This window comes from Prionailurus viverrinus, chromosome C2 (genome assembly GCF_022837055.1).
Source record: "Prionailurus viverrinus isolate Anna chromosome C2, UM_Priviv_1.0, whole genome shotgun sequence".
In the NCBI taxonomy this organism is placed as follows: domain Eukaryota; kingdom Metazoa; phylum Chordata; class Mammalia; order Carnivora; family Felidae; genus Prionailurus; species Prionailurus viverrinus.
Genome location: NC_062569.1, coordinates 152,048,037 through 152,071,557, shown reverse-complemented (window position 1 = coordinate 152,071,557; position 23,521 = coordinate 152,048,037). Strand labels below are relative to the sequence as shown.

The 23,521-nt window shown below is 48.6% G+C and overlaps 1 protein-coding gene across 1 annotated transcript in view; it reads left to right on the top strand.

Annotated features, from left to right (window-relative positions):
• The window catches only part of KCNJ6 (potassium inwardly rectifying channel subfamily J member 6), a 73,595-nt gene extending 50,298 nt beyond the window's left edge, over nt 1–23,297 (top strand). Inside the window, exon 4 of the mRNA XM_047874073.1 lies at nt 22,972–23,297. Coding sequence (XP_047730029.1) covers nt 22,972–23,297 — 326 coding nt within the window. The remainder of the gene's footprint in view (nt 1–22,971) is intronic.
• Nucleotides 23,298–23,521: the final 224 nt, after the last annotated feature.

The following is a 23,521-nucleotide window of genomic DNA, read 5'->3' as shown; positions in this document are numbered from 1 at the left end:
TGTGGGACGTCGCCGCCTTCTGTCCCTTGGCTCCACTTTGCCCTGTGCTGCCTCTAACTCCCACCCTCTCAAGTTCAGGCTCAATGCGGAAGAGCTGGTCTCAAGTTCAGGCTCAATGGGGAAGAGCTGTGGTCCTTTCCTGCAGCTCCCTAAAGTTCTGAGAATCCCAGTGACCGAGCTGGGTCGCAGGTGGCCCCAGGGACGTCCATGCGGCCTGACGGGGAGGATGAGGAAGACGCTGGGGAGGCAACCCACACACACACCCACCTCCTCCAGCCTCGTCCGGGAATCCTCTGCCTTTCTCTCCGGCAAGTCACTTCATCGGATAAGTTCGTCCGTCAGTGGAACAGGCAAACTTATCCTCCAGTGGTTGAGAAGATGAGAAGACCCTGACGTAAGCAGGAAGGAGGTGTGCGCCAGCCTTGCCCGCGGGCCAGGGCGGCCGCACGACCCGCCCAAGGACGAGGTCAGGGCTCCGATGGCGGCCAGCCCCTCGTTCTGCACCTGCTGCGTCCGGGGACGCAAGGCAGGGAATCGGTGTTCGAACCTCAACAGAAAGCGTGCCAGGAAGTTATCAGGAGATTCCAACGCTTTTTCCCATCTGTCAGTCCAGCAGAGAAATGTTAAATCGGGGAGGGAGAAGACAGCCAGTCCCGTAGAAGAGCTTTCAGCTGCTTCCCTCTGCTGAGCGCGCAGAGAGGGGACGCCAGGCTCGCGCTCATGTCCCACACCCCGGCACCTTCCTGGTGCCTAGGACACAGCTTGCCTTCACCCCGGACCAGTGAACGCAGAACCGAAAAGACGGAAGAGGAGCTACCCCAGGCACCGGGCCGGATGCTTGACATCCACAATCTCTGATGCTCGTAAAAATCCCACGGCAGAGGGGAGGCGCCTGGGTGGCTCAGTCGGTTAAGTGCCCGGCTCTGGATCTCAGCTCAGGTCATGATCTCACCGCCAGCGGGATCAAGCCCTGAGTCAGGCTCCGGGCTGCCAGCCTGGAGCCTGCTTGGGATTCTCTTTCCCCCTCGCTCTCTGCCCCTCCTCCACTCACTCTTTCACTCTGTCTCTCAAAATAAATAAATTACATTTTTTTACAAATCCCACGAGGTGGAGTCTTGGGTTCCGAGCTGTGGCGAAAGTTGCCCGAGGACGTCTCTCTTGTTAAAACAAAACCTTCCTGCTTCCACAACTCCCCACTGCTCTTTCTCTCTCCTTCCCTCTGCAGGCAGAGTCTTCTTGAGACTTGCTTATGTCTCCTCCCTCCCTCTTCCCCTTGCCTGTTCACACTTCGGCCACTCCCGTGGTGTCTAACCCCACCTCCCCACTGGAGCATCGCTTACCCGACTCTCCAGGGACCTCAGTCTCCCAACCCAGTTAGCTGGTTCAGGTCTTCATTTTGTTTGTCCCGCCAGCAGGTTTTGATGTTGACCGCTCTTTCCTTCTGGGACTCCTGTCTTCCCTGGGCTCCTCTGACACGTAACTCTCCTGGCTTTTCTTTCCCCTGTTTTTCCCAAGATCTCCTCCAAGGTCGTAGTCCCATAACCAGCATGGAATGTCAGAGCTTCTCACGGCCCAAGCTAAGTGCTCTGTCCTCTCACTCTATTCCAGCCCCAATTCTCATCTCACCCACTTCAGTTGCCACATGCCAGTGACTCCCAAATTTACCTCTAACCCAGGCCTGCCCTTGGCGTTCCAGAATGTTCTATTCAACAGCCTATTGGGAATCTCCTCTTAGAGGTTGGATGTCAAAAACACCACAACTCAACATATCCAAACTAAACTCATAAACACCCCCAACTCCAGTCCTCTCCCTGGAGTCCACAGGTCGGTGCATAGGAACAATATTCAGGTGCTCAATCCAGAAACCTAGAAGAGATCCAGATGCTTCTTCTCCAACACTGTCTCTGATCCAGTATCAAGCTTGGCCCATTTCTGGTCCTGACTATCTCTTGAGCCCATCCAGTCTCTCCCTCTTGTGACCTTTGCGATCCACCTGCCACTGACTCCCACCCAGACTATGAGGAAGGCCTGCTCTCCCCGTGTCTACCCTCACTGTACCCCAACACGCTGTGACACCACAGCTCTTTCCCCCACACAGATCAGGGTCTTTCTGTTTCCTGAAAACTCCTCAAATGACTTCTTATTCATGAAGCTCTTGGTAGGGGCAGGTCCCTACCACATAGAGAGAACACTCAGTGAATCAGGTTCATGCCACGCTGTCACCTATAGTGACGTAGAATAAACATATAGGAAATAAATGTGGCTAAACCGGAACCCAGGCCGGTTCATTTGGAAACAGTCCCTTCAGAAACGTCAGCAAGAGACAGCTGGTCAACCAAAGGCAATCAGGAATTTACGGCCACATCTCTATGGCTGTCGCAGATAGCCTGTGACAACAGTTTCCTGTCATGCCCACCACCTCCCACTACAAAAATCCTAATCTCCAACTGATTTTGCCATGGGATTGCCGTGGAGGGCTTTTGCAACTTCCAAAAAAAAAAAAAAAAATTCCTCTTTACGTCTCCTTCAATGTCTCAGTAGTAATGTCTATTGAGAAGTATGTAATTGCAATGAATTCTGAGTCTGTTAAACAGTATAAACAATGAGTGGAAATTGGAGGTGACTGCCAGAGGGGGAAAAGGCATCACATCTTCCTCTTAGAAATCTCAATGTTAAGATTCCCTGCATCAAACTTCTCATATTTCTTCCATAACAGGTCATGGATAACATGCAAAAACGAAATGTAAGTCAAGGGAAGGAAAAGGAGTGATGTACAAACTTCCTTTCATAAGTGACCAGTTTTAACAAAATTAAACTTTAAGAACCCAAGGTAATGAATCCAGTATGATGTGACTCTAGGAATGACCAACTCTTGGGCGCCTGGGTGGCTCAGTCAGTTAAGCATCCGGCTTCAGCTCAGGTTATGATCTCGAGGTTCATGAGTTCAAGCCCCGCGTCGGGCTCTGTGCTGACAGCTCAGAGCCTGGAGCCTGTTTCGGATTCTGTGTCTCCCTCGCTCTCTGTCCTTCCCCCACTCACACTCTGCCTCTCTCTCTCTCAAAAACAAAGAAACATTAAAAATTGTTTAAAAAGAAAGACGGAAAGAAGGATCAACCCCGGGAAATAACAGGAAATAGGGAAGAAGGTTGATTTTCATCATTTTGTTGGACCGAGAAAGGTCCCGTGGCATCCGTGGCCTGGGAAGCAGCCCAGTGAAATCAGGACCCTCTGCTCCAAGAGAAGTCATTTGAAAAGTGACCTATTGACAATCTGGTTAGGGGAAAACGCTGAAAGACTGAAGTGAAATTATCCAGAAAGGAAGAGGAACGATCCCCGATTTTGTGCCCCAATCTAAATATTAGCAAGAAGGCCCTGCCCAGAGACCATGGACCAGTTGGCAGGGTTAGCAACTCCAGTATCGATGGCCACGGTGTGCTCCACCAGCGTCTCCCAGAGGAGAGGCCGGGCCTCCGAGGCGGGTGGCCTCCCCCCTGCTCCCCCGAGGAGCGCTCCAAGGGCTCACCCAGCAGCCAGCCGCTCAGGGAGGTCTCGGCGAGGAGGGCCTGCTCCGGGCAGACAGAGCTGCCAGGCCTCGGCATTTCCAGCCGCCACCCGCACAGGCGAAGCCCCTTCCTGGCCTTCAACCCCAAGTCTTAGCCCCGCGGGGGGGCACTTTAATTCTTGTGGGAAGGTTTGAGAAAGGCAGGGGATGTGTTAGAAGATACCACACCTCCAGGCTCCATTTCGGCCTGACATCCCCCCAGGAGCACCTGAGGAGGGTCTGTGGCAGCAGCCGCCCAGCCCATCCTTGGCTAATCCGGGCCAGAAGGACCTCCCGGCAGCCTCGCGACAGTCACAGGCTACATGCGACATGTGACAGTCACATGTCACCTACACACGTGACATCCAACATAGGGTACTGTCCCACACTGCGGGTCTCCACGTGAGGTTCAGGAAACACCCTCTGCAGGAGGTACACTTCACCTCCTCCCACTACGTTCATGTAAACCAAGCCACGGACGCCGCTCTCTCTGTCGACCAGGCGGTAACTGTTTTTGCTTCGTTCAAGTTTATTTTTATTTATTTCGAGGGGCAGGAGACGGGCAGAAATAGAGACAGGCTCCCAAGCAGGCCCCGTGCTTTTCAGTGCAGAGCCCCACGCGGGGCTTGAACTCACGAACCGTGAGATCGTGATCCGAGCCAAAATCAAAAGTTGGACACTTAACCGACTGAGCCACCCAGGTGCCCCAGTATTAACTGTTTTATTATTTTTTTAATGTTTATTTTTGAGTGAGAGAGAGAGAGAGAGAGCCAGAGCATGAAGGGGGAGGGGCAGAGAGAGAGGGAGACACAGAATCTGAAGCAGGGTCCAGGCTCCGAGCTGTCAGCACAGAGCCCGGCGCGGGGCTTGAACTCACGACCTGAGCCAAAGTCGTACGCTTAACTGACTGAGCCACCCAGGCGCCCCCACGTTAACTGTTTTAAAACACAGTGCCCCAGTAGAAAATTTGAGGTTCAGGAAGGCCAACAGGTCGGGAGACAGCTGTCACTGCAAAGACAGTTTGTTACTCACAGATCTCAAGAGGACGGGGCATAGCACCTCGGACCGGAGCACAGGACAAGCACCAGGGTTGGGCAGGAGCTGGGGGGGCTGGAGGTGACTACGGCTACAACTTTTATTGTAGTTGCTGTGGGAAAGAAGGAGCAAGACAGGGTAACTGGAATGACTTCCATGGACACTGGGCATAGGAGCTGTCCCCAGGGTGATGAGGGCAGGTGAATGTGAGAGCCCCAGCGTGGCTGGGGTGTGGGCTCCAGGTCGGTTGGCTTGTGTTTGAAAATCGCACCCATAGTCGGGCAGTCTACCGTCTATCTGAGGGGATCGGCTAACCTGGGGAAGGGGAGTCCCTCCAGGGCCAGCAAGTCCCCGGATGTCAAAACACAGGAACACAGAAGATAAAAGATATGGTTAATACTTTAACTCAGAACAAAGCTCTTTCTGAAAGAGTCACGAAGTATTGCTCCCCTGCTCCCCCCCACACACAGACCCCTCAGCCAGGTCGTTACATTTTTTTAAATTTTTTAAATGTTTATTATGTATTTTTAAGAGAGAGACAGAGAGCATGAGCAGAGGAAGGCAGAGAGAGAGGGAGACCCAGAATCCGAAGCGGGCTCCAGGCTCCGAGCGGTCAGCACAGAGCCCGATGTGGGGTTCGAACCCACAAACCGCGAGATCAGGACCTGAGCCGAAGTCAGACGCTTGACCGACTGAGCCACCCAGGCGCCCCCAGTTCTTCACATGTAATAGCACACTTTCAGAAAGACCCAAAGGCTCACAGCATCCGAAGAAATGAGCTGAAATGCAGGAACCACTCCAGCTCCCCTAAGGCTACAACAAAGATACTTATGATATTCTGTGCTTCATAAATGGTGTCATTGACTGGGCATGTGTTACGTACTCTGCACGGTGCTAGATACTCAAGAATTATTCCACCCAAGAGATGGCTCGTCTCCCTCCCACCGGCACAGATGACGGATTCTGTCCCTCCCCTTCATCCGATCCACGCACACAACCCAGGCCACTCCTGTGCAGGCCCCCGCTGTTATGACTAGTCTAAGTGGATTGCCAACATGCCGTGACCCAGAATCCCAGTACCCGCTGTTCCTCGTCTCAGGAACGCTGCTGAACATCCCCGGCACGCAGGCTGGAACATACTGGCCTCCCTCCGGGAGGGACAGTAAAACGAGATGGCAGAGATTAGCCCAGGGAGGAACACTGTGTCTTTTTCTTCGGTGCCTCCTTGCCTTAAAAGGCAGGGCCGAGTAAATGATGAAGCTGTAAGAATATGGTATCGGCCGGGGAGAAAACCAGCCCGCACGTGTGAATACAAACTGACGAGGGGGTATTCCTGTCACTCCCCCTGGAAACTAACAGGCCAGAATTTGGACACCGGCTGGCGATCTGTGAGCAAAAGGATGAATCAAGACGAGGATTTATCTTGGGGCGCCTGGGGGGCTCAGTCGGTTAAGCGTCCGACTTCGGCTCAGGTCATGTGCTCACAGTTCGTGGGTTCGAGCCCCGCGTCGGGCTCTGCACTGACAGCTCGGAGCCTGGAGCCTGCTTCGGATTCTGTGTCTCCCTCTCTACCCCTCCCCCCCTCATGCTCTGTCTCTGTCTCTCTCAAAAATAAATAAACATTAAAAAAGATTTTTTTCAAGAGGTGAGAATTTATTTTGCCAAACCAAGCTCTCATTTGTTCCTTGGGGATATTTGATTCTCATTAAACATCCAAACCCCGTATCTGACACATCGGTCCCTCCTGGGCTACATTTTTCACCCCTAAATGGACTGGAATGAGGAACGTAGAGATTAGGTGGTATATTTACTTGAAATCAGTACTTCAAGACCAGACTTGGACTAAAGCAGGCTCTCACTGCTAAAGGTATTACACATGTGTTTACAAGGCTGTGCTCATTCGGAAGACTCGCCTCACCCTCTCCACACCCAAGTAAATTTTTGACAGGTCAGGAGAGATTCCAAATTTGAAGAAAAGACGCAGAGCCGTAAGTAGAATTTGCCGCGATCTCATTAACCATTCATGGTTATTGAAGAATGAAGACATTCCAACAGATCACACGGAAGGCTGCAGCCATTGCTAGATTCCCGGACATCTTGAGGCATTTGTCACAGTAAAAAAGGATCAGATGTATGAAGGACCTCTAGAAAAGACCCCTAAGTGCCTCGCACATAACGTTTTCAAGCCTGGAAGCTGCGGCCAGAGGAGGGACGGCAATCCACATTGGCTCAATCCCAGGGCAGCCTAGGCAGCGATGCCCCAGAATCTTCGGACAAAAGCTTACTTGTGGCACGTGGTTCAATGGATTCAATGTCCCCAGCGTCCAAACCTCTATGAACCCCCAGGATGCAAACTATGCTTTTCTGGAATTTGCCCAAACTTTCAACTTCAGACCACATTTACTAAACAGCCTCCTAAGAAGATGTCTTTGCTTTTATAAACACATTTGCCTCCATCATATTGCCTTCCTGGCGCTGGGTTCGTGAATCGGTCTATAAAGATCTCGTTTGCTTTCAGAAGTCCACTGCTGGGGCACCTGGCTGGCTCAGTCGGCGGAACCTGCGACTCTTGATCTCGGTGCCATGGGTTCGAGCCCCGCGTCAGGGCACAGAGATTACTTTGTTAAAAAATAATAAAACATAAAAAAATAAATAAAAGCCCATTGCTTTTGGTTAAAACCCCATTAAAGTCCGTTTTTCAAAAGAAAAATTACCTGTTTTCTAGCAGTGGCAGGTTCTCACGCCTGCCCCTTCTTCCGTCCATCGGTTCTCCCCTGGGGGAAGGACACTTCGGAATCTTTCCGGAAATATGCAGACAAGAGGAAGGGCGGGGGGTTTGGTTACTGTTGTGCAGGCAAGCTGTCAACTTTAGGAAGAGTTTCAAACAGGCTCGGGGCGTTTCCTTGTTTTTCCAGTTTTACTGAGATGTGACTGACATGCGGGACTGTGTCAGTTTGAGGGGACGTTCGCGTATCGTGGGACGTGAGTTTGAGGGGACGTTCGCGTATCGTGGGGCGCTTACCGCGGTGCGTTCCGTTAACGTCCGTCCTCTCACAGGGACGGAAGGAGAAGGAGAACGAGAAGAAGAAAGGGAAAAGGGTGGGGGATCTTTCTTTTGTTAGGAGAACCCTTAGGATTCACTCTCTTCACTTTCAAACACTCCATACGAGCCACACATCTTTCTGCATGACTTGCGTGTTTGGTTCCAATCCCCGTTTAAGTGAGGTTATAGGCTCTTCTCCTCTCCCCAGGCATTTCTTCTAACAGACCAGAACAAGGCAGGGTACAAACGGGTCCTCTGAGGACGTACGTGGGAGGTAGAGCCCTCCACAGACTGAGTAAGCGTGGCCCTGCAGGCACAAAGTTAATACGACACGGTGAGGACACAGACAGTGATGACAAGGCAACAAAAGTGAACCAGGCCTAAGCTCTAGGCCAGGCCTAAGCTCTAGTTAATTTTCAGGTACTTTTCCAGTATCCCCCCGGCTTCTGCGATGTCAGAGTCACAAGCCCGAAGGAAAGTCGGGAGGAGGGATTTTGTTCTCCTCCCCTTCCCACACGTGAGCCATCCCGTCACTAAAAAGGACAGCGTTGCACACACGTGTCTTAGAGGCAGAGACAAATCTCAGCTTGGGAACTAAAGATTGCGTCGGGTTTTTTTTTTTTTAAGTTTATTTACTTATTTGGAGAGAGACAGTGCGAGCAGGGGAGGGGCAGAGAGAGAGGGAGAGAGAGAATCCCAAGCAGGCTCCAGGCTCAGTAGAGAACCCAATGCGGGGCTTGAACTCACGAAACCGTGAGATCGTGACTTGAGCGGAAACCAAGAGTCAGATGCTTAACTGACGGAGCCACCCAGGCGCCCTGCTGAAGATTGTGTCAATAGGTGTCGATGGCCTTGTTGAGTACTTGCCCAGTCAAATGCACGTCAGCCGACGGTCTCCCCTGAGTCACTGCGCTGCCCTCACGGACACCCTTCCATTCACTTTCACGTGCCCGGACAGCTGGCCAGATGCACATCGGTGGCAAAGAGTGGTCTCGAGACCTAAGTGACCTGAGGCCAGGAGCATCCACAGGATGCCAAACTTCCAGAAGTGTCCGTTCTAAATGGGATCACCTTAGTCCACAGCTTGTGTGCCAGTGACACGCGGAGGCTTCGAGACACATGGTGGGTCCCACTAACCTGAAGTGTGCTCCTGCCTCTTCTTTGGGCCACAGACAGCCAAGGGCATCTTAGTCCAGGAGCCTCCCCAGCCAGCCAGCCCCACGGTCTTTAAGCTGGGGCTCTCCCTGGGCTGTTTGTCTTAGCCTCAACCATCCATTACGTTTTCTTCCCAGTTGAGGGCATTCTCTCTCCAAGTGGATTCGCGTCATTGTAAGAGTGCTCGTGTAAGAAATATTGGTGACGCTTTGTGATTCCCTCTTATTTCTTTAGTCCGCCAGGTCTTTATTGAGCAGCTATCGTATCCCACATTGTGCCCAGCTCCGGAAACAGAAGCGAGGCACAGTCCCTGCTCGTCGTGACATTTATGTTCTGTCAGCAAGAAGTCTCACAGGGGACGGTGGGGTGTGATGGGCAGGTGTGACAGAGACCTAACTCAGGAAAGGCCTGCTGGAGGGGGCTACATGGCCCCTAAGGGAAATATACAAGTCAGGCAGGGGAGCAGAGACCCGGAGACACCGCGTGAGAACTTTGGACCTTGTTTTCGAGGCAACGGGATATCACCAAAAGGCTCTAAGCCAGACAGATAGCATCAGATCTGCTTTGTTCCAAGGTCACCCTAGCGTCAGGAGAAGACGAGCTGAAGGCAGGAGCCGCTTCCAGAGATGAGGGTGGCGTGGGCCAAGGTGGTGGCGATGGTGCTAGCAACGGGAAGAGAAGGAAGCCGAGATCCAAGGTGCATTTCAGAGGCGGAACCGACCATATGCATCAAGCGATTGGATGTCAGCAGCGCCATTGACTGGAACTGGGAATCTGGGCTGAGAGGCAGGTTTGGAGGAAAAGGTGATACAGGTGGCACGTGTTCAGTTAGGGGCATTGGATGAGACACCCGAAGGGGAGATGCCCAGTGGGCAGGTGAATGCAGGAGTCTGGAGCATCAGGCATGAGGTTTGGGCTGGAGGTTAGAGAGTCAGCAGCTCGTAAAGTCACATGAGCGAACGAGATCATCCAAGGAGAGAACGTAGACAGAGGACCTCGGAGCCCAGAGAGAGGACTGGGAGGCCAGGGGGACTCAGAAGGAGGACACGGCCAGCAGGGTCAGCAGCAGAGCCAGTCCAGTGAGCTTGCAGGTCACGAGAGCTGCGGGACCACTGCGTCCTTAGAGGACCTAACAGCCAGCTGGTCGCCTGTGGCCGAAGCGGCTCTACCTGAGGTTTTGGTTTTGGAAGCGCCGGTAAGTAGGATGAGATCATCGGCCAGGATTTGCCTCAATTAGCGTTAAGTCTCGGTTGCCCCGGCAAGAATGTAGTCAGTGGCTCGTATAAGTTTTAGTCTTTCCGGCAACACAAACTTACCTTTAGCACTAGTGAATTAATGTGCCGGACAAGGGCCCAGAGATCCATCAAAATGGCCCATCTGGACGTCCTTTACCCAACAAAAAGATCCTAAGTCTCAGGGCGCCTGGGTGGCTCAGTCAGGTAAGCATCCAACTCTCGATTTCAGCTCAGGCCAGGTCGTAATCTCACAGTCATGGGATCAAGCCCCACTTCAGGCTCCGCACTGAGTGTGGAGCCTGCTTGGGGTTCTCCCTCTCCCTCTCTCCCTGCCCCTTCCCCACTCACATTCTCTCTCTCAAAATAAATTAACTTAAAAAAAAAAAAGTTCCGAGGGGCGCCTGGGTGGCTCAATCGGTTAAGCGTCCAACTTCGGCTCAGGTCGTGATCTGGTGGTTCGTGAGTTCGAGCCCCTTGTCGGGCTCTGTGCCGACGGCTCGGAGCCTGGAGCCTGCTTCCAATGCTGGGTCTCCCTCTCTCTCTCTCTGTCCCTCCCCTGCTCACGTTCTGTCTCTCTGTCTCTCTCAAAAATAAGTAAACGTTAAAAAAAAATTTTTTTTAAGTTCCTAAGTCTCTTACTAAAACTGAGTTTTCCCCCGACCAACTCTATATTGTTCTAATTATCAAACTCAAAACGTAAAGGCCTGGGTTTTTTACTAGAATCTTAAAGTCAGCTGAAATAAGATGTTTATGTTCAACTATGCAAAGAGTAACAGAACCACGTGAGCTTCATAAACTCTCTGGAGGGCACTCTCAGGATCACGGACTCTGCTTTTTCGCTCCAAGATGAAGTCATTTTAATTATACGTGTCATTGTTTGTTTTATTTGGGAAGGATAAGCGCTTAGAATTTTAAGCCAACTTTTTAAAAACCATGTCCAAGGAGAGATTATAATTTATAGACTCCACGCTCAGATGAGTAGAAATAGAATTGACTTTGTTTCCCTGTGACTGAAATTAACTACACTGCTCTTAAGCTCCCTGTTTCCTGGTAGAAATAAAAGCTTACATTTGCCAATTAAAGGTAACTTGGTCACTTCCAGCTTTCCATGTGGTTCATTCAGATCTAAACTGTCACTCAGTGGGCACCTGGGTGGCTCAGTCGGTTAAGCGTCCGACTTCAGCTCAGGTCACGATCTCGCGGTCCGTGAGTTCAAGCCCCACATCGGGCTCTGGGCTAATGGCTCAGAGCCTGGCGCCTGCTTCCGATTCTGTGTCTCCCTCTCTCTCTGCCCCTCCCCCGTTCATGCTCTGTCTCTGTCTCAAAAATAAATAAACGTTTAAAAAAAAATTTTTTTTTTAAAATAAACTGTCACTCAGGAAGTTCCCCTCTCGAACCATAAGAGCCATCTGAATCGGGGTGGTTTATACATCATTTTGGCATCGGTGAGGGGGTGTAACCTAAGTACATCCTGCCTCCTTGCTCTCCCCACAAGGTCTTTGGGGTATCACGTGCTCTCGCTGCAAGGGTCCAAGTGTCCACCAGGCTCCTGGATTAGAAGCTGCCGTGTGCCTCTCCCCACGGTCCTGCCAGCGCCTCCACACCGTCCGCACACGCTCCCGCATACACACTCGAGAACACACACACTTGCACACACACGAGGGAAGCTCACACAAGCACAAAAACGCATGTTCATACACACTAACACACACACACAACACAGTCAGAGCACACGCTCTGGGCCAGGCCCTGGGCCACTGACCAGATGCACCTCATTTAAATGATTTACAGTTTTCTTAAAAGGATCACAAAAGCAGGGGCGCCTGGGTGGCGCAGTCGGTTAAGCGTCCGACTTCAGCCAGGTCACAATCTCGCGGTCCGGGAGTTCGAGCCCCGCGTCAGGCTCTGGGCTGATGGCTCAGAGCCTGGAGCCTGTTTCCGATTCTGTGTCTCCCTCTCTCTCTGCCCCTCCCCCGTTCATGCTCTGTCTCTCTCTGTCCCAAAAGTAAATAAACGTTGAAAAAAAAAAAAAAAAAAAAGGATCACAAAAGCAAATCCTAAAAGGAAATACAAGTAGAAGCAAATGAACCTAACTAGACATGAAATAGATGACAGGCCACGTAGAAAAAAGAACAAATTCAAGCGACGTTTAGAACACAGGACCTTGATTACACTCCCTCGGTGGAATATTCCAAGATTGAAAAGAAGTGCAAAGAATTTTTTTCTTAATTTTTCAATGTTAATTTATTTTTGAGAGAGAGAGACAGAGAGACACAGCGCGAGTCGGGGAGGGGCAGAGAGAGAGGGAGATACAGAATCCAAAGCAGCCTCCAGGCAGGCCCCAAGCTGTCGGCATAGAGCCCGACCAGGGGCTCGAACTCATGAACCATGAGATCACGGCCTGACCCAAAGTCAGATGCTCAACCGACTGAGCCACCCAGATACTCTGCAAAGAAATTTTTAATTTTCCCTTACAGGTTTGTGGTCGATAGTGTCAAAAGGACAAACAGCGCCTTGTGGGTTGTTGTTTTTTTTAAGGTGCTTTATTCAGATCTTATGAAGGAGTCTGTTACCATCATCCTCCTTCCTTCCAGAAGACTCTGATGACTTTGAAAGCAAAGTGAGTCTTATACAGTAAAAGGAGGAAGTCTTAAGAGGGCCTTTCCTCCTGGCTTGTAGAGGGCCTCCTTCTCGTGGGATCCCAACATGGCCTTTTTCGGGTGTGCATGCGGGAGAGAAAGGTCTCTGGTATCTGTTCCTCTTACAAAGACACCAACCCTATGAATCAGGGCCCCACCCTTATGACTTGGTTTAACCTCAATTACCTCCCTAACGTGCTGTTTCCAAATACAGTCCCATTCAACATGGGAATTTTAGGGGCGCACAATTCAGTCCATAACCCGTGTTATCCAGGAAAGGTACTTACACTTTCTTTGCTTTAGTTTGACCATATGAAGGTAGAAATCATAACAGCCTCGCTGTAAGAAAGCTGCTGCGAGGACTAGACGGTTGATGCACACAAAGTGTTTTGTACCTGGCAGAAAATAAACAATCAATAACATTTCGTATTTAACCCAAAACTTGTTAATTTTGCCAACTACTTTGGCGAGAGCAAAGTTAGGAGTACACACATAGAATGTCTTTTTTTTTTTTTTTTAGACATTAAGAAAATGCACATCTCCATTTATTTTTGCATGGCTGCAGGTGAACCTCGGTGGCCCCCCAGTATTTGAATAACAGAAGAAGTACAACTGTTTATGGAAGGGCCTTGTAACCTGAGTGGAAGGCAGGGCTCTGTTATTTAAATAATCAGCAGTTGGCTGAACCTACTGAATGAAAGTTATTATCATGCCACGGCAGAGATTACACTATACTGTTTCTTTTTGACATCGCGCTTGGTAAATCACCAACGTTCTTCTCCCACACAAACACTTATAAACATAAGTGTGGAACACTTCATTACTGTGCTAATTCAGTGCGGTCCTTACCGAGAATAGCGAGGAGTAAAGAGAAACATCACATCGTTTAGCCCAGCATTTGAAATAAGAAGGCGAAGCTCCTACAGTCAGTTCTTTGTCTCTGAATACTGATGGTCCATATTGGTTAATTTTACAGTATTCAAAGTGGTGATGGCGCTTTATATCCATTTCATTTTATTGGCATCGTATTCTCCAGGCGGTTTTGATGTATTATCTGTCTACAGAGTGAATCCCTCTGGCTTTATCCAGCGGGCTCTCTCTTGAGGATGGCTTTCATCATATTGGTATTCTGCTCAAAACATTTCCCATCATAATTTGCTGCTGTGAATCTAAAAATAGAGCTTTGCCTGTTAAACCGTCGTCTTGCAGGCCTGACCCTCTGCCTGCTCAGCCGCTATGACAGATTCCCTAGCGGTGCCGCAGTTAGGTTTCCTGGCTTCTAGATGGACTGGGCTTTGCGCCCACCGCCATTACACGCCCCCCACCCCCGTCCTTGCTCTTACATAGTCTTACTCAAAGAACGAAATGGCCACCAAAAAGAGGAGCTAGTTCTAATCACTTCCCTGCAGGTTAAACTCTTGGAAGATTAACCAGAGATCCAAACAGAGAAGTTCTCAGAGGAGAAATTATGAAATTATGAAACAAAATAATATTTAAAAGATACACACACACACACACACACACACACAGTGTGCGCGCACGGCTTGGGGCTTTGGGGAAATAACTTAGACCATACCACGCTGCTACGAAAACCAAGCAGCCTCCCCCAGCATAAAGTCAAAGGCATGCCTGGACCTGAGAACACTCCAGAAGACCTCTTCGTCCCCGAGTCCCACTTTGCCTCATGCCATCTCACAGTGACAATCTGCACCACTCAATGTCCCCTCATTTCTTTTGAGACGGTGAGGACAGATTTCCCCAGGGATGTACTTTGGACCAAGCTTACCAGATGCGTATCTATTTTATTAGACTTTTCAAACAACCAATTCTTGCCTTTATCCATCCTATTTTTCGTTTGTTGTCTATTTTAGTAATTTGCACACTGACCTTTATTGCCTATTTGCCATGGGTTCATCCTGTTGTTGTTGTTGTTGCTACTGCTGCTAATTTTTTTTCCACTGAGCAGGGCTGACACACACTGTTCCAGGTGTGCAACATAGTGATTCAACTTCTGTATGTCCTGTTGGTCTCTCCTACTTTCTTAAGATGGATACTCTGCACGTTAGTTTTCGGATTTTCTTTCTTTTCTTCTTTTTAAAGATTTTTTTTATGTTTATTTATTTTTGAGAGTGAGAGAGTGAGCACAAGACGGGGAGGGACAGAGAGAAAGACACAGGATCCAAAACAGGCTGCACGCTCCAAGCTGTCAGCACACAGCCCGACATGGGGCTTGAACCCACAAGCAGCGAGATCGTGACCTGAGCCGAAGTCGGACGTTTAACCGACTGAGCCACCCAGGCGCCCCAGACTTTCTTCTTTTCTAGCAGAAGCATTTAGACCTATACATTTTTCTCGCTTTCCATGTATCCTATAATTATGACATTTAGACTTTTGATATCATTTAGTTCCAAGTATTATTGAATTTCAGTAGGGTTTCTTGTTTGACAGAAGCTATTTAGAAATGTGATGGTATATTATGAAAGACGTGGTCATTTTTAAAATTCATCTTTTTTTTTGTTTTCTGTCCCGTGCATGCAAAGCTCCAGACTTGTATCAACTCATGCAAGGAATTCATTCGCAGGATTCTCGTCCCCAGCTCTATCCTCTGTAGGATTCCCCACCGTTTTCAGCTCCCAGACACCCGCTGCTCAATCTTCTGTCTAGCAAGATAGGACTTTTCTCTGAATTCTAGCCACTTGTGCCCCGCATGGTCTCACAGACTCGGGTCACTGTCAGGGTAAAGCAGTGAGAAATGAGAAAAACACAACCACAAACTCTTTGTCCACAGTCCCCTTTTCCCATCCTCTGGCCAGATTTTCTCCAGGCTTTCAGTGCCTGTGACATACAGCACACAGAGAAGTTCCCGATGGGGCAACACTGAGGGCTGGGTGAGGAGAGGACGAACCTAGCGGGGACCCCCCCCCCCACTCTCATCCTCTGGCTCAGAGGGGCACCTTGTCCCAGTGCTGTGGTCAGAAGGACAAGGTTTCTCCCCGAGATTTTGTTGTCAGCACCTGCTGCCGACTTCTATGCTGGGAACACTCATCTGGTTAAAGCCAAATGATGAAAAAGGAAGAAAAGAAAAGGAAAAACAAGAAATTTACCCCCAAACAAGTTGATCTTCACGTTTGGTACCCTTTTCCCATCTTCCCGCTCGTGTTAGACTTTCTGGAGTCTTTAGGCTGAAGATTTTGTCTAGAGAAGTTAGTTGTTTGTAATCAGCAGGAGAGAAAAGCTGTACTTAATTCTGTCTTCACCAGAACCAGAAGTCCTATCCCTTACTTTTTTAATTGAACTTATTTTTTATTAAAAATATGGATTTTGGGGGCGCCTGGGTGGCTCAGTCGGTTAAGCGTCCGACTTCAGCTCAGGTCATGATCTCGCGGTCCGTGGGTTCGAGCCCCGCGTCGGGCTCTGTGCTGACAGCTCAGAGCCTGGAGCCTGTTTCAGATTCTGTGTCTCCCTCTTTCTCTGACCCTCCCCTGTTCATGCTCTCTCTCCCTCTCTCTCTGTCTCAAAAATAAATAAACGTTAAAAAAAATGCATGGATTTTGTAATTTTCCAGCACCTAGGTTATATTTTAGCCGTGGGTCCTTCATAGATAGTCCGGGATAACACTGGAAACAGAAACCTCCCACTTTCCTTCCTAAGGACTCAAGCCAAATTCCACACATGAATGAAATCATATGATATTTGTCTTTCTCCGACTGACTTATTTCACTTAGCATAATACCCTCTAGCTCTATCCACATTGTTGCAAATGGCCAGATTTCATTCTTTCTCATTGCCAAGTAGTATTCCATTGTATATATAAACCACATCTTCTTTATCCATTCATCTGTTGATGGACATTTAGGCTCTTTCTATCATTTGGCTGTTGTTGATAGTGCTGCTATAAACATGGGGGTGCACGTGCCCCTTTGAATCTCAACAGAGAACACAGGGAAAGGAAGGAAAAAGAAGATAAAAACAGAGGGAGACAAACCATAAGAGACTCCTAGATACAGAGAACAAACCGAGGGCTGCTGGCGAGGAGTTGGGTGGGGGGAGGGGTTAAATGGGGGGTGGGAATTAAAAAGGACACTTTTCAAGATGAGCACCGGGTGTTATATGTAAGTGATGGATCACTGGTTCTACTCCTGAAGCCAAGACTACACTGCGTGTTAACTAACTTGAATTTAATTTTTTTTTTATGTTTCTGATGTTTATTTATTATATTTGCGACAGAGAGAGTGTGAGTGGAGGAGGGGCAGAGACAGAAGGAGACACAGAATCTGAAGCAGGCTCCAGGCTCTGAGCTGTCAGCGCAGAGCCCAATGTGGGGCTCGAACCCATGAACCATGAGATCATGACCTGAGCCGAAGTCAAACGCTCAACTGACTGAGGCACCCAGGCACCCCTTGAATTTAAATTTAATAAAAAGGACTCACAAGCCATCTTTTTCCTGAATAACGGATCTGAGACATTACCAACCAACAATGTTAATTAAACTGCTTCTCTATAGTTTTCCTAAGCCAAGTCTTTTGACTTGACAACAAGTAGTGTTTGGGAAACTACAATGTTGAAGCGCTGTGCTAAATGCTAGGAACATGGAAATAAACAAGACCTACCAGCCCCAGTGTGATCCCAATTCAACAAGGGAAACGGACACTTAGAGGCAACTGCAAACAGTGGGATAAGGACCATGAGAGGGTATCACTGGAGTGTTATGGCACCCTGGGCTCTATAGTTTCAGCTAGGGACTGGTCACAGAGTGCTCCAGAAAGAAGATGATAAATTAGCGCTTGAAAGATGAGCGGGATCCCATCGGGAGAAGGATATTCAAGATAGAGCAAAGAGATGAACACAGGCATAAAAGCACAAATGCCAATGGCGGGAGAGTCAGTATGCCCGGAGAGTGGAGAGCGATCAGAACTGGAGATCAGCTTTTTCATGTTTCGCTCTTCACCAAAAGAAGCATCTCTTTTTCCAGAGAGATGTTTACTCACTAAACACCTAATGCAGGGGACTCCATGACTGTCTTCTTGATATGGAAAATAACACAACATACATACGCACTGATGTAACCTTGGCAGCTCTTTCTTACCGTGTTAGCCCAGTTGGTTGTATTTTGTTACTTTTTCAAATTCAATGAAAATCACATCTTTAAAGAATGGATTAGAACCAATGGCAATGTGTAGAATAGGAATCTTTCTGCAAAAAAGGAAAATTATCAATTTACACTAAAAACTCTTTTTAATATTGTACTATTGGGTAAGTACATTAATATTATTTTTTATCCCTTTTTAAATGAATTAGGACACCACAAAATGAATAAAAAAAGGAAAAGCATCCATGAGCATTCATTTAAATCTCACCTATTCACCTTTTTATTACAAAAATTAAACAATCTCATTAAAATGGTACTATGAAAAGATATTTTACTATCCCTATAGAATTCAATAAGTTATTCGTTTGCTAGGTACATAACAAAGTAACACAGACTGGGAGGCTTAAATAACATAAATTTATTGCCTCATAATTCTGGAGGCAGGAAGTCCAAGATCAAGGTAGGGTTGGTTGCTGTGGAGGCCTCTCTCTTTGTCATGCCAATGACCACCTTCTTCCTGTGTCTTCACGTGGTCTTTCCTCCATACATATCTATGTCCTAATCCACTCTTACAAAGACTCTGATCATATTGGATTAGAACCCATCCTAATGATCCCATTTTAATGGAATTATCTCTTTAAAGACCCTATCTTTAAAAACACAGTCTGAAATACTGGGGGTTAGTACATCAACATAGGAAATTTTAAGGGAACAATTCAGTTCCTAACAGTACACAGTTTCCACAAACCAAGTCAGTATTTACATTTCCCTCAACAAATAACCCCATCACATACCTTCGAATCACTTTGCTTTATTGAATAAGTAAACTGTGGCATTTCCATTGAATGAAATAGTGTAATTGCCATATAAATGGAGTAACCAAAAAATTATACTGAAGAAAAACATTTATATTTGCCTGTGTAGTTGCCTTGATCAATGCTGTTTCTTTCTCGATTTGAGTTACTATCTAATAACCTTTTATTTCATTCTGAAGGGCTCTCTTTAGTACCTCTCGTGGAGTAGGACTGCCATAAATCAGTTCAGTTTTTGTTTACCGTGAAATGTCTTAATTCCTCTTTCTTGTGTGAAAGACAAAATTGCTGGATGTAGGGTCCTTGACATATAGTCTTTGTCTTTAAGTGCTTGCAATGTGTCTTCTCACTGCCTCCTGGCTTCCATGGTTTCTGACGAGAAACCAGATGATGATATTGTTGTGGATCCCTTGTGTGTGATCGTCATCTATATCTTGCTGCTTTTAAGATTCTCTCTTTGTCGGGGCGCCTGGGTGGCTCAGTCGGTCGGTTAAGCGTCCGACTTCAGCTCAGGTCATGATCTCACGGTCCGTGGGTTCGAGCCCCGCGTCAGGCTCTGTGCTGACGGCTCAGAGCCTGGAGCCTGTTTCCGATTCTGTGTCTCCCTCTCTCTCTGCCCCTCCCCCGTTCATGCTCTGTCTCTCTCTGTCTCAAAAATAAATAAATGTTAAAAAAAAATTTAATAAAAAAAGATTCTCTCTTTGTCATTGTGTTTCAACAGCTTGATTATTGATGTGTCTGAGTATGAATCTCTTGCGTTAATCTTACTTGGAGTTTGATAAACTTCTTGTGAGTGTAGACCAGTGGTTTCCATTAAATTTAAGATGTTTTTAGCCCTCGTGTCAAGTATCTCTTCTCCCCCTTTCCCTCTCTACTCTCCTTCTGAGATTTCCATTACGCATATGATATGATCGATGGTGTCCCACACATCTCTGAGGCTTAGCTCAGTTTTCTTCTTTCTTCTCTCTTTCTGTCCCTCAGACTGGAGACAATCACAATTGACCTGTCTTCAAGCTCATGATTCTTTCTTCTGCCAGTTCAAATCTGCTGTTGAGTACCTCCAGTGCATTTTTCATTCATCTATTATACATTCCAACTCTAGAATTTAATATAATTTAATTTATATTTGTTTTTTTATATATGATTTGTATTTCTTTATTGATATCCTCAATTTGGTGAGACATCATTCTCGTAATTTCCTTTAGTTTTTTTTCACATATTTACACTAGCGAGTCAGGTGAGTCCAATGTCTCAGCTTCTAGGACAGTTTCAATGGACTGCTTTCTTCCTATACATGGGCCATACTTCCTTTTTCCTTCATAGGTCTCAAAGATCTTTAAAGCCAGCATTTTAAATAATATAATGTGGCAACCCTAAAAATCAGATTCTCCCTCCTCTCCAGGGTTTTTTGTTGCTGTTGCTGTTTGCTTAGTGACTTAGCGTGAGATTCAGGAAGTCTGTATAGTTTTGTATATAGCCCCCTGAAATCTTTGCTCAGTTAGCTTTGTAATCAGCTAATGACTGGACAAAGGTTTCCTTAAATGCTTGGAATCAGTAAGTCTCCAGTCTCTGCTAAGGAGTGCTGTGTGCATGGTGGGGGGTAGGCCTTCAACACTGAGGTAGGAACTTTACAGCCTTGCCTTCACCTTCACTTCCTGCTTGCTCAGAGGCTCAAGGTCAGCCAGAGACAAGAGCTCAGGGCCTTCTCAGGTCTTTCCTGGGCATGTACCCAGTCCTAAACATGCATGTGGTCTTCTAGATTCTCAGGAATATGTCAGAGTTTTTCCAAGTTCCTTACGGACATCTTTCTCCAGCTTTTCCTTTTGTTTCTTGGTTAGCTTGTTGTTTTCCCCAACTGTTATCACTGCCCCCCAAGCAGCTGCAATATTAAACAACTGCCTGGCTGTTTCTGACAACTGACCCAAGGTAAAAGGCTGCCTGCATTGGGTGAGCTCTCTGCCAGGTCACACAAAGACAAGCCTTGCAAGCGGGGTTTTCTAGGGAACCGCCAGACACATGAAGTAATGACAGTTCTGAGAACGGGGCTTGGAAAGAGCTCCACCCGTGTTCTGACCTCCGCTAGCTGTTAGGCTGCTGGTTTTCACCACGATTGGGGCTGTTGGTTTTTGAGGCTCGTGGAGCTGAGCAGGGGGAGTTAAAATTCCACACCGTTCAGGGTTCTTACTAAAGTTCAGCTATTTTGTTCCTAAGGAAGCTCCCCTGGAATTCATTTACAGAGCTCTAAAAGAGTTTGTTTGGTCCGTGCTTGCCACTGCTCTCATTGCTTTTATGGGGGAGAAGGTTTTCAGAGGTTCCTCCCCTCCCCCCGCCGGCCTTCCTGGTGACATCCTCTTGGCTGCACCCGCTGTTGTTTCTTCATACCTGTATCCCAAGTGTCTGATTCTCTCTTCAGCCAGCTCCAACAGACGTTGAAGGTCCATTTAGATTTTAACTTTAGTAACGGTAGATGTTATTCCTCACTGCATTTGGTTACGTATGTAGCCAGAATGGAAAGCCTAGGTGGATTTTATGGTATTTGACCATCGCTGGCTTCTAATCACTTCACAATAAACGTGTACCTCCTTTATGGGGAAAAAAAAAGTTACTGAAGTTATTTTATCACCTTTTCCCCTTGACTTCCTGTGTACTCCTCATTCTGAGCCCATATGTCCCTGCCATCATCTGTCTTCCCCCGTCACACCCCAACACACACGAAGAGTTGGCAGTTCGGACGAGAAGCGCTGGCCGGGAAATAAAAAGCAAGACGGGGCCCTTTTCTTTTCCATATCTAGAAGTCCTGCAGTACTTGTGTTAGAGGCATAAAAGGGGGCTTTTGTGGGTTAGCCAGACAGACACTGCCAAAGGGTAGGATTCAGTTTGGGGATTAAGGAGAAGAACCCAGGGCTGGAGTGAGGGCAGCGCTGACTCGGGCCCTGACAGCTGAGCGGGGTAAATCACGTAAGTCCCTGGCACCCCGGTTTCTTCTTCTAGTTGCAAGGAGCAAGTGCCATGCTCTGAAATCACCCTGTAGCTTGAATCCTCCGTGGAAACACCCACACGTATTCTCTCCTCCCCTCTCCCCCTGCACTCGACACAAAGCAGTTGCCTGGTACACCTTGTCGGCTGTCTCAATAAACGACATGTGGACTGACTGGCTGTTTCCTGGAATGAATGAACACTGACCACGGGACAACTTTTGTGCGTCACAGGTAGTTTGGCCTTGAAGGACCCCTTATTCATTTTTTTTTTAAGTTTTAATTACATGACATTTTACAATCTTATTAGAGTAAGGGTGACTATCTTAACGTTTTCTTCTACCTAAAAGTTCCTTGTTTTGTTCTGATTTTAAAAGAATTTTTATAGGTCCCTAAAAAGCAGTTGTGGGCCCTAGGCCCCGGACCGCCTAGCCAATGGAGAAGTCATGAGTTTCCCCCATTCTGTCATTTCATATTTTTACAAAAGCTGCTCCTGGGACGCCTGGGTGGCTCCGTCGGTTAAGCACCTTACTTCGGCTCAGGTCACCATCTTAGGGTTCATGGGTTCGAGCCCCGCGTCGGGCTGTGTGCTGACAGCTGGGAGCCTGGAGCCCGCTTCGGATTCTGTGTCTCCCTCTCTCTCTCTGCTCCTTCCCCACTTGTGCTCTCTCTCTGTCTCTCAAAAATAAATAAACGTTAAAAAAAAAGCTGCTCCTGACTCCTGGGCTGCAGTCGCTCAGATGGCATTTCTGTGCAAACCAGGAAAAGGTTTCTTATGTTTAAGAAGAAGGGACAAGCCTTGAAAGTATTATGGTTATTGCACAGTCTGAATAACTATGCTCACTGGGCCCGGGGCAAGTACAGAGTCGGGGGGGGGGGGGGGGGGGGAGGCATCCCTTCCAACGTCACCTCGGGCGGCAGTCGAGGCCTGCACGGCACGATGGGAGGAGAGTAACGCTGATCCATGACGTTCGGCTGGAGGACCTCCCGGGTGTAGTTCCATAAGCCAAACTTCACTCTAAGTCGATGGCCGGGAGGCTCACGTCTCCGTAGGGCTCAGGCGAAGCCCCGAAAGCCACGGGAGGCCAGACGCGCGGCCTCCGGGGTCTCCCGGCGCGACAAGCGGACAGGGCACGAGCACACGTGACTGTGCACCTGTGCGCACGTGCCTTCCCGTGCGTGTGCACGGCCTCGCGGGCGCGCGTGGCTGGCTGTGAGCCAGGACGCTCCCCCCTCCCCGCCCCGTGAAGTCCCGGCAGCGCCACCGCACACGCTGGTAGTAGCGTCCGTCTGCAGCACGAATCACACTCTGGGTCCTAAGCCCTGAGCCCCTGTGCGGGCCGCAGTCTGAGCAGCTCGGGGCCGCGACCACCGCCCGCCCGCTGGGCCCCCTTGCCAAGGGCAAGGCCGCACTCACTAAAGCCTCCGTCCGTCCCCTTCCTTGCAGGAATGACGTGCCAAGCCCGGAGCTCCTACGTCACCAGTGAGATCCTGTGGGGTTACCGCTTCACACCTGTCCTGACGCTGGAAGACGGCTTCTATGAGGTCGACTATAACAGCTTCCACGAGACCTACGAGACCAGCACCCCATCTCTCAGTGCCAAAGAGCTGGCCGAGCTGGCCAGCCGGGCGGAGCTGCCCCTGAGTTGGTCCGTGTCCAGCAAACTCAACCAGCGCGCGGACCCGGAGACGGAAGAGGAGGAGAAGAACCTCGAGGAGCAAACAGAAAGGAATGGTGACGTGGCAAACCTAGAAAACGAATCCAGAGTCTAGTCGCCTAGCCCGGCGGCTCCTCCTCCCCTCCCCCCGCCCCCAACCCCTCCTCGTCTCTCATGCTCTCTCTCTTTTGTCTCTCTTCCTTGGTTGTGTATGGATTTACATTTAGTTTTGACATCGCCAGAAAGCGAGTCTTCGAGGTGTAAAATATCTACCTGCCCTCTCTCAGTTTTGCAGACGGACGAGGCAGACACAGATTTGGTGAAGGTGCCAAGCGCCCT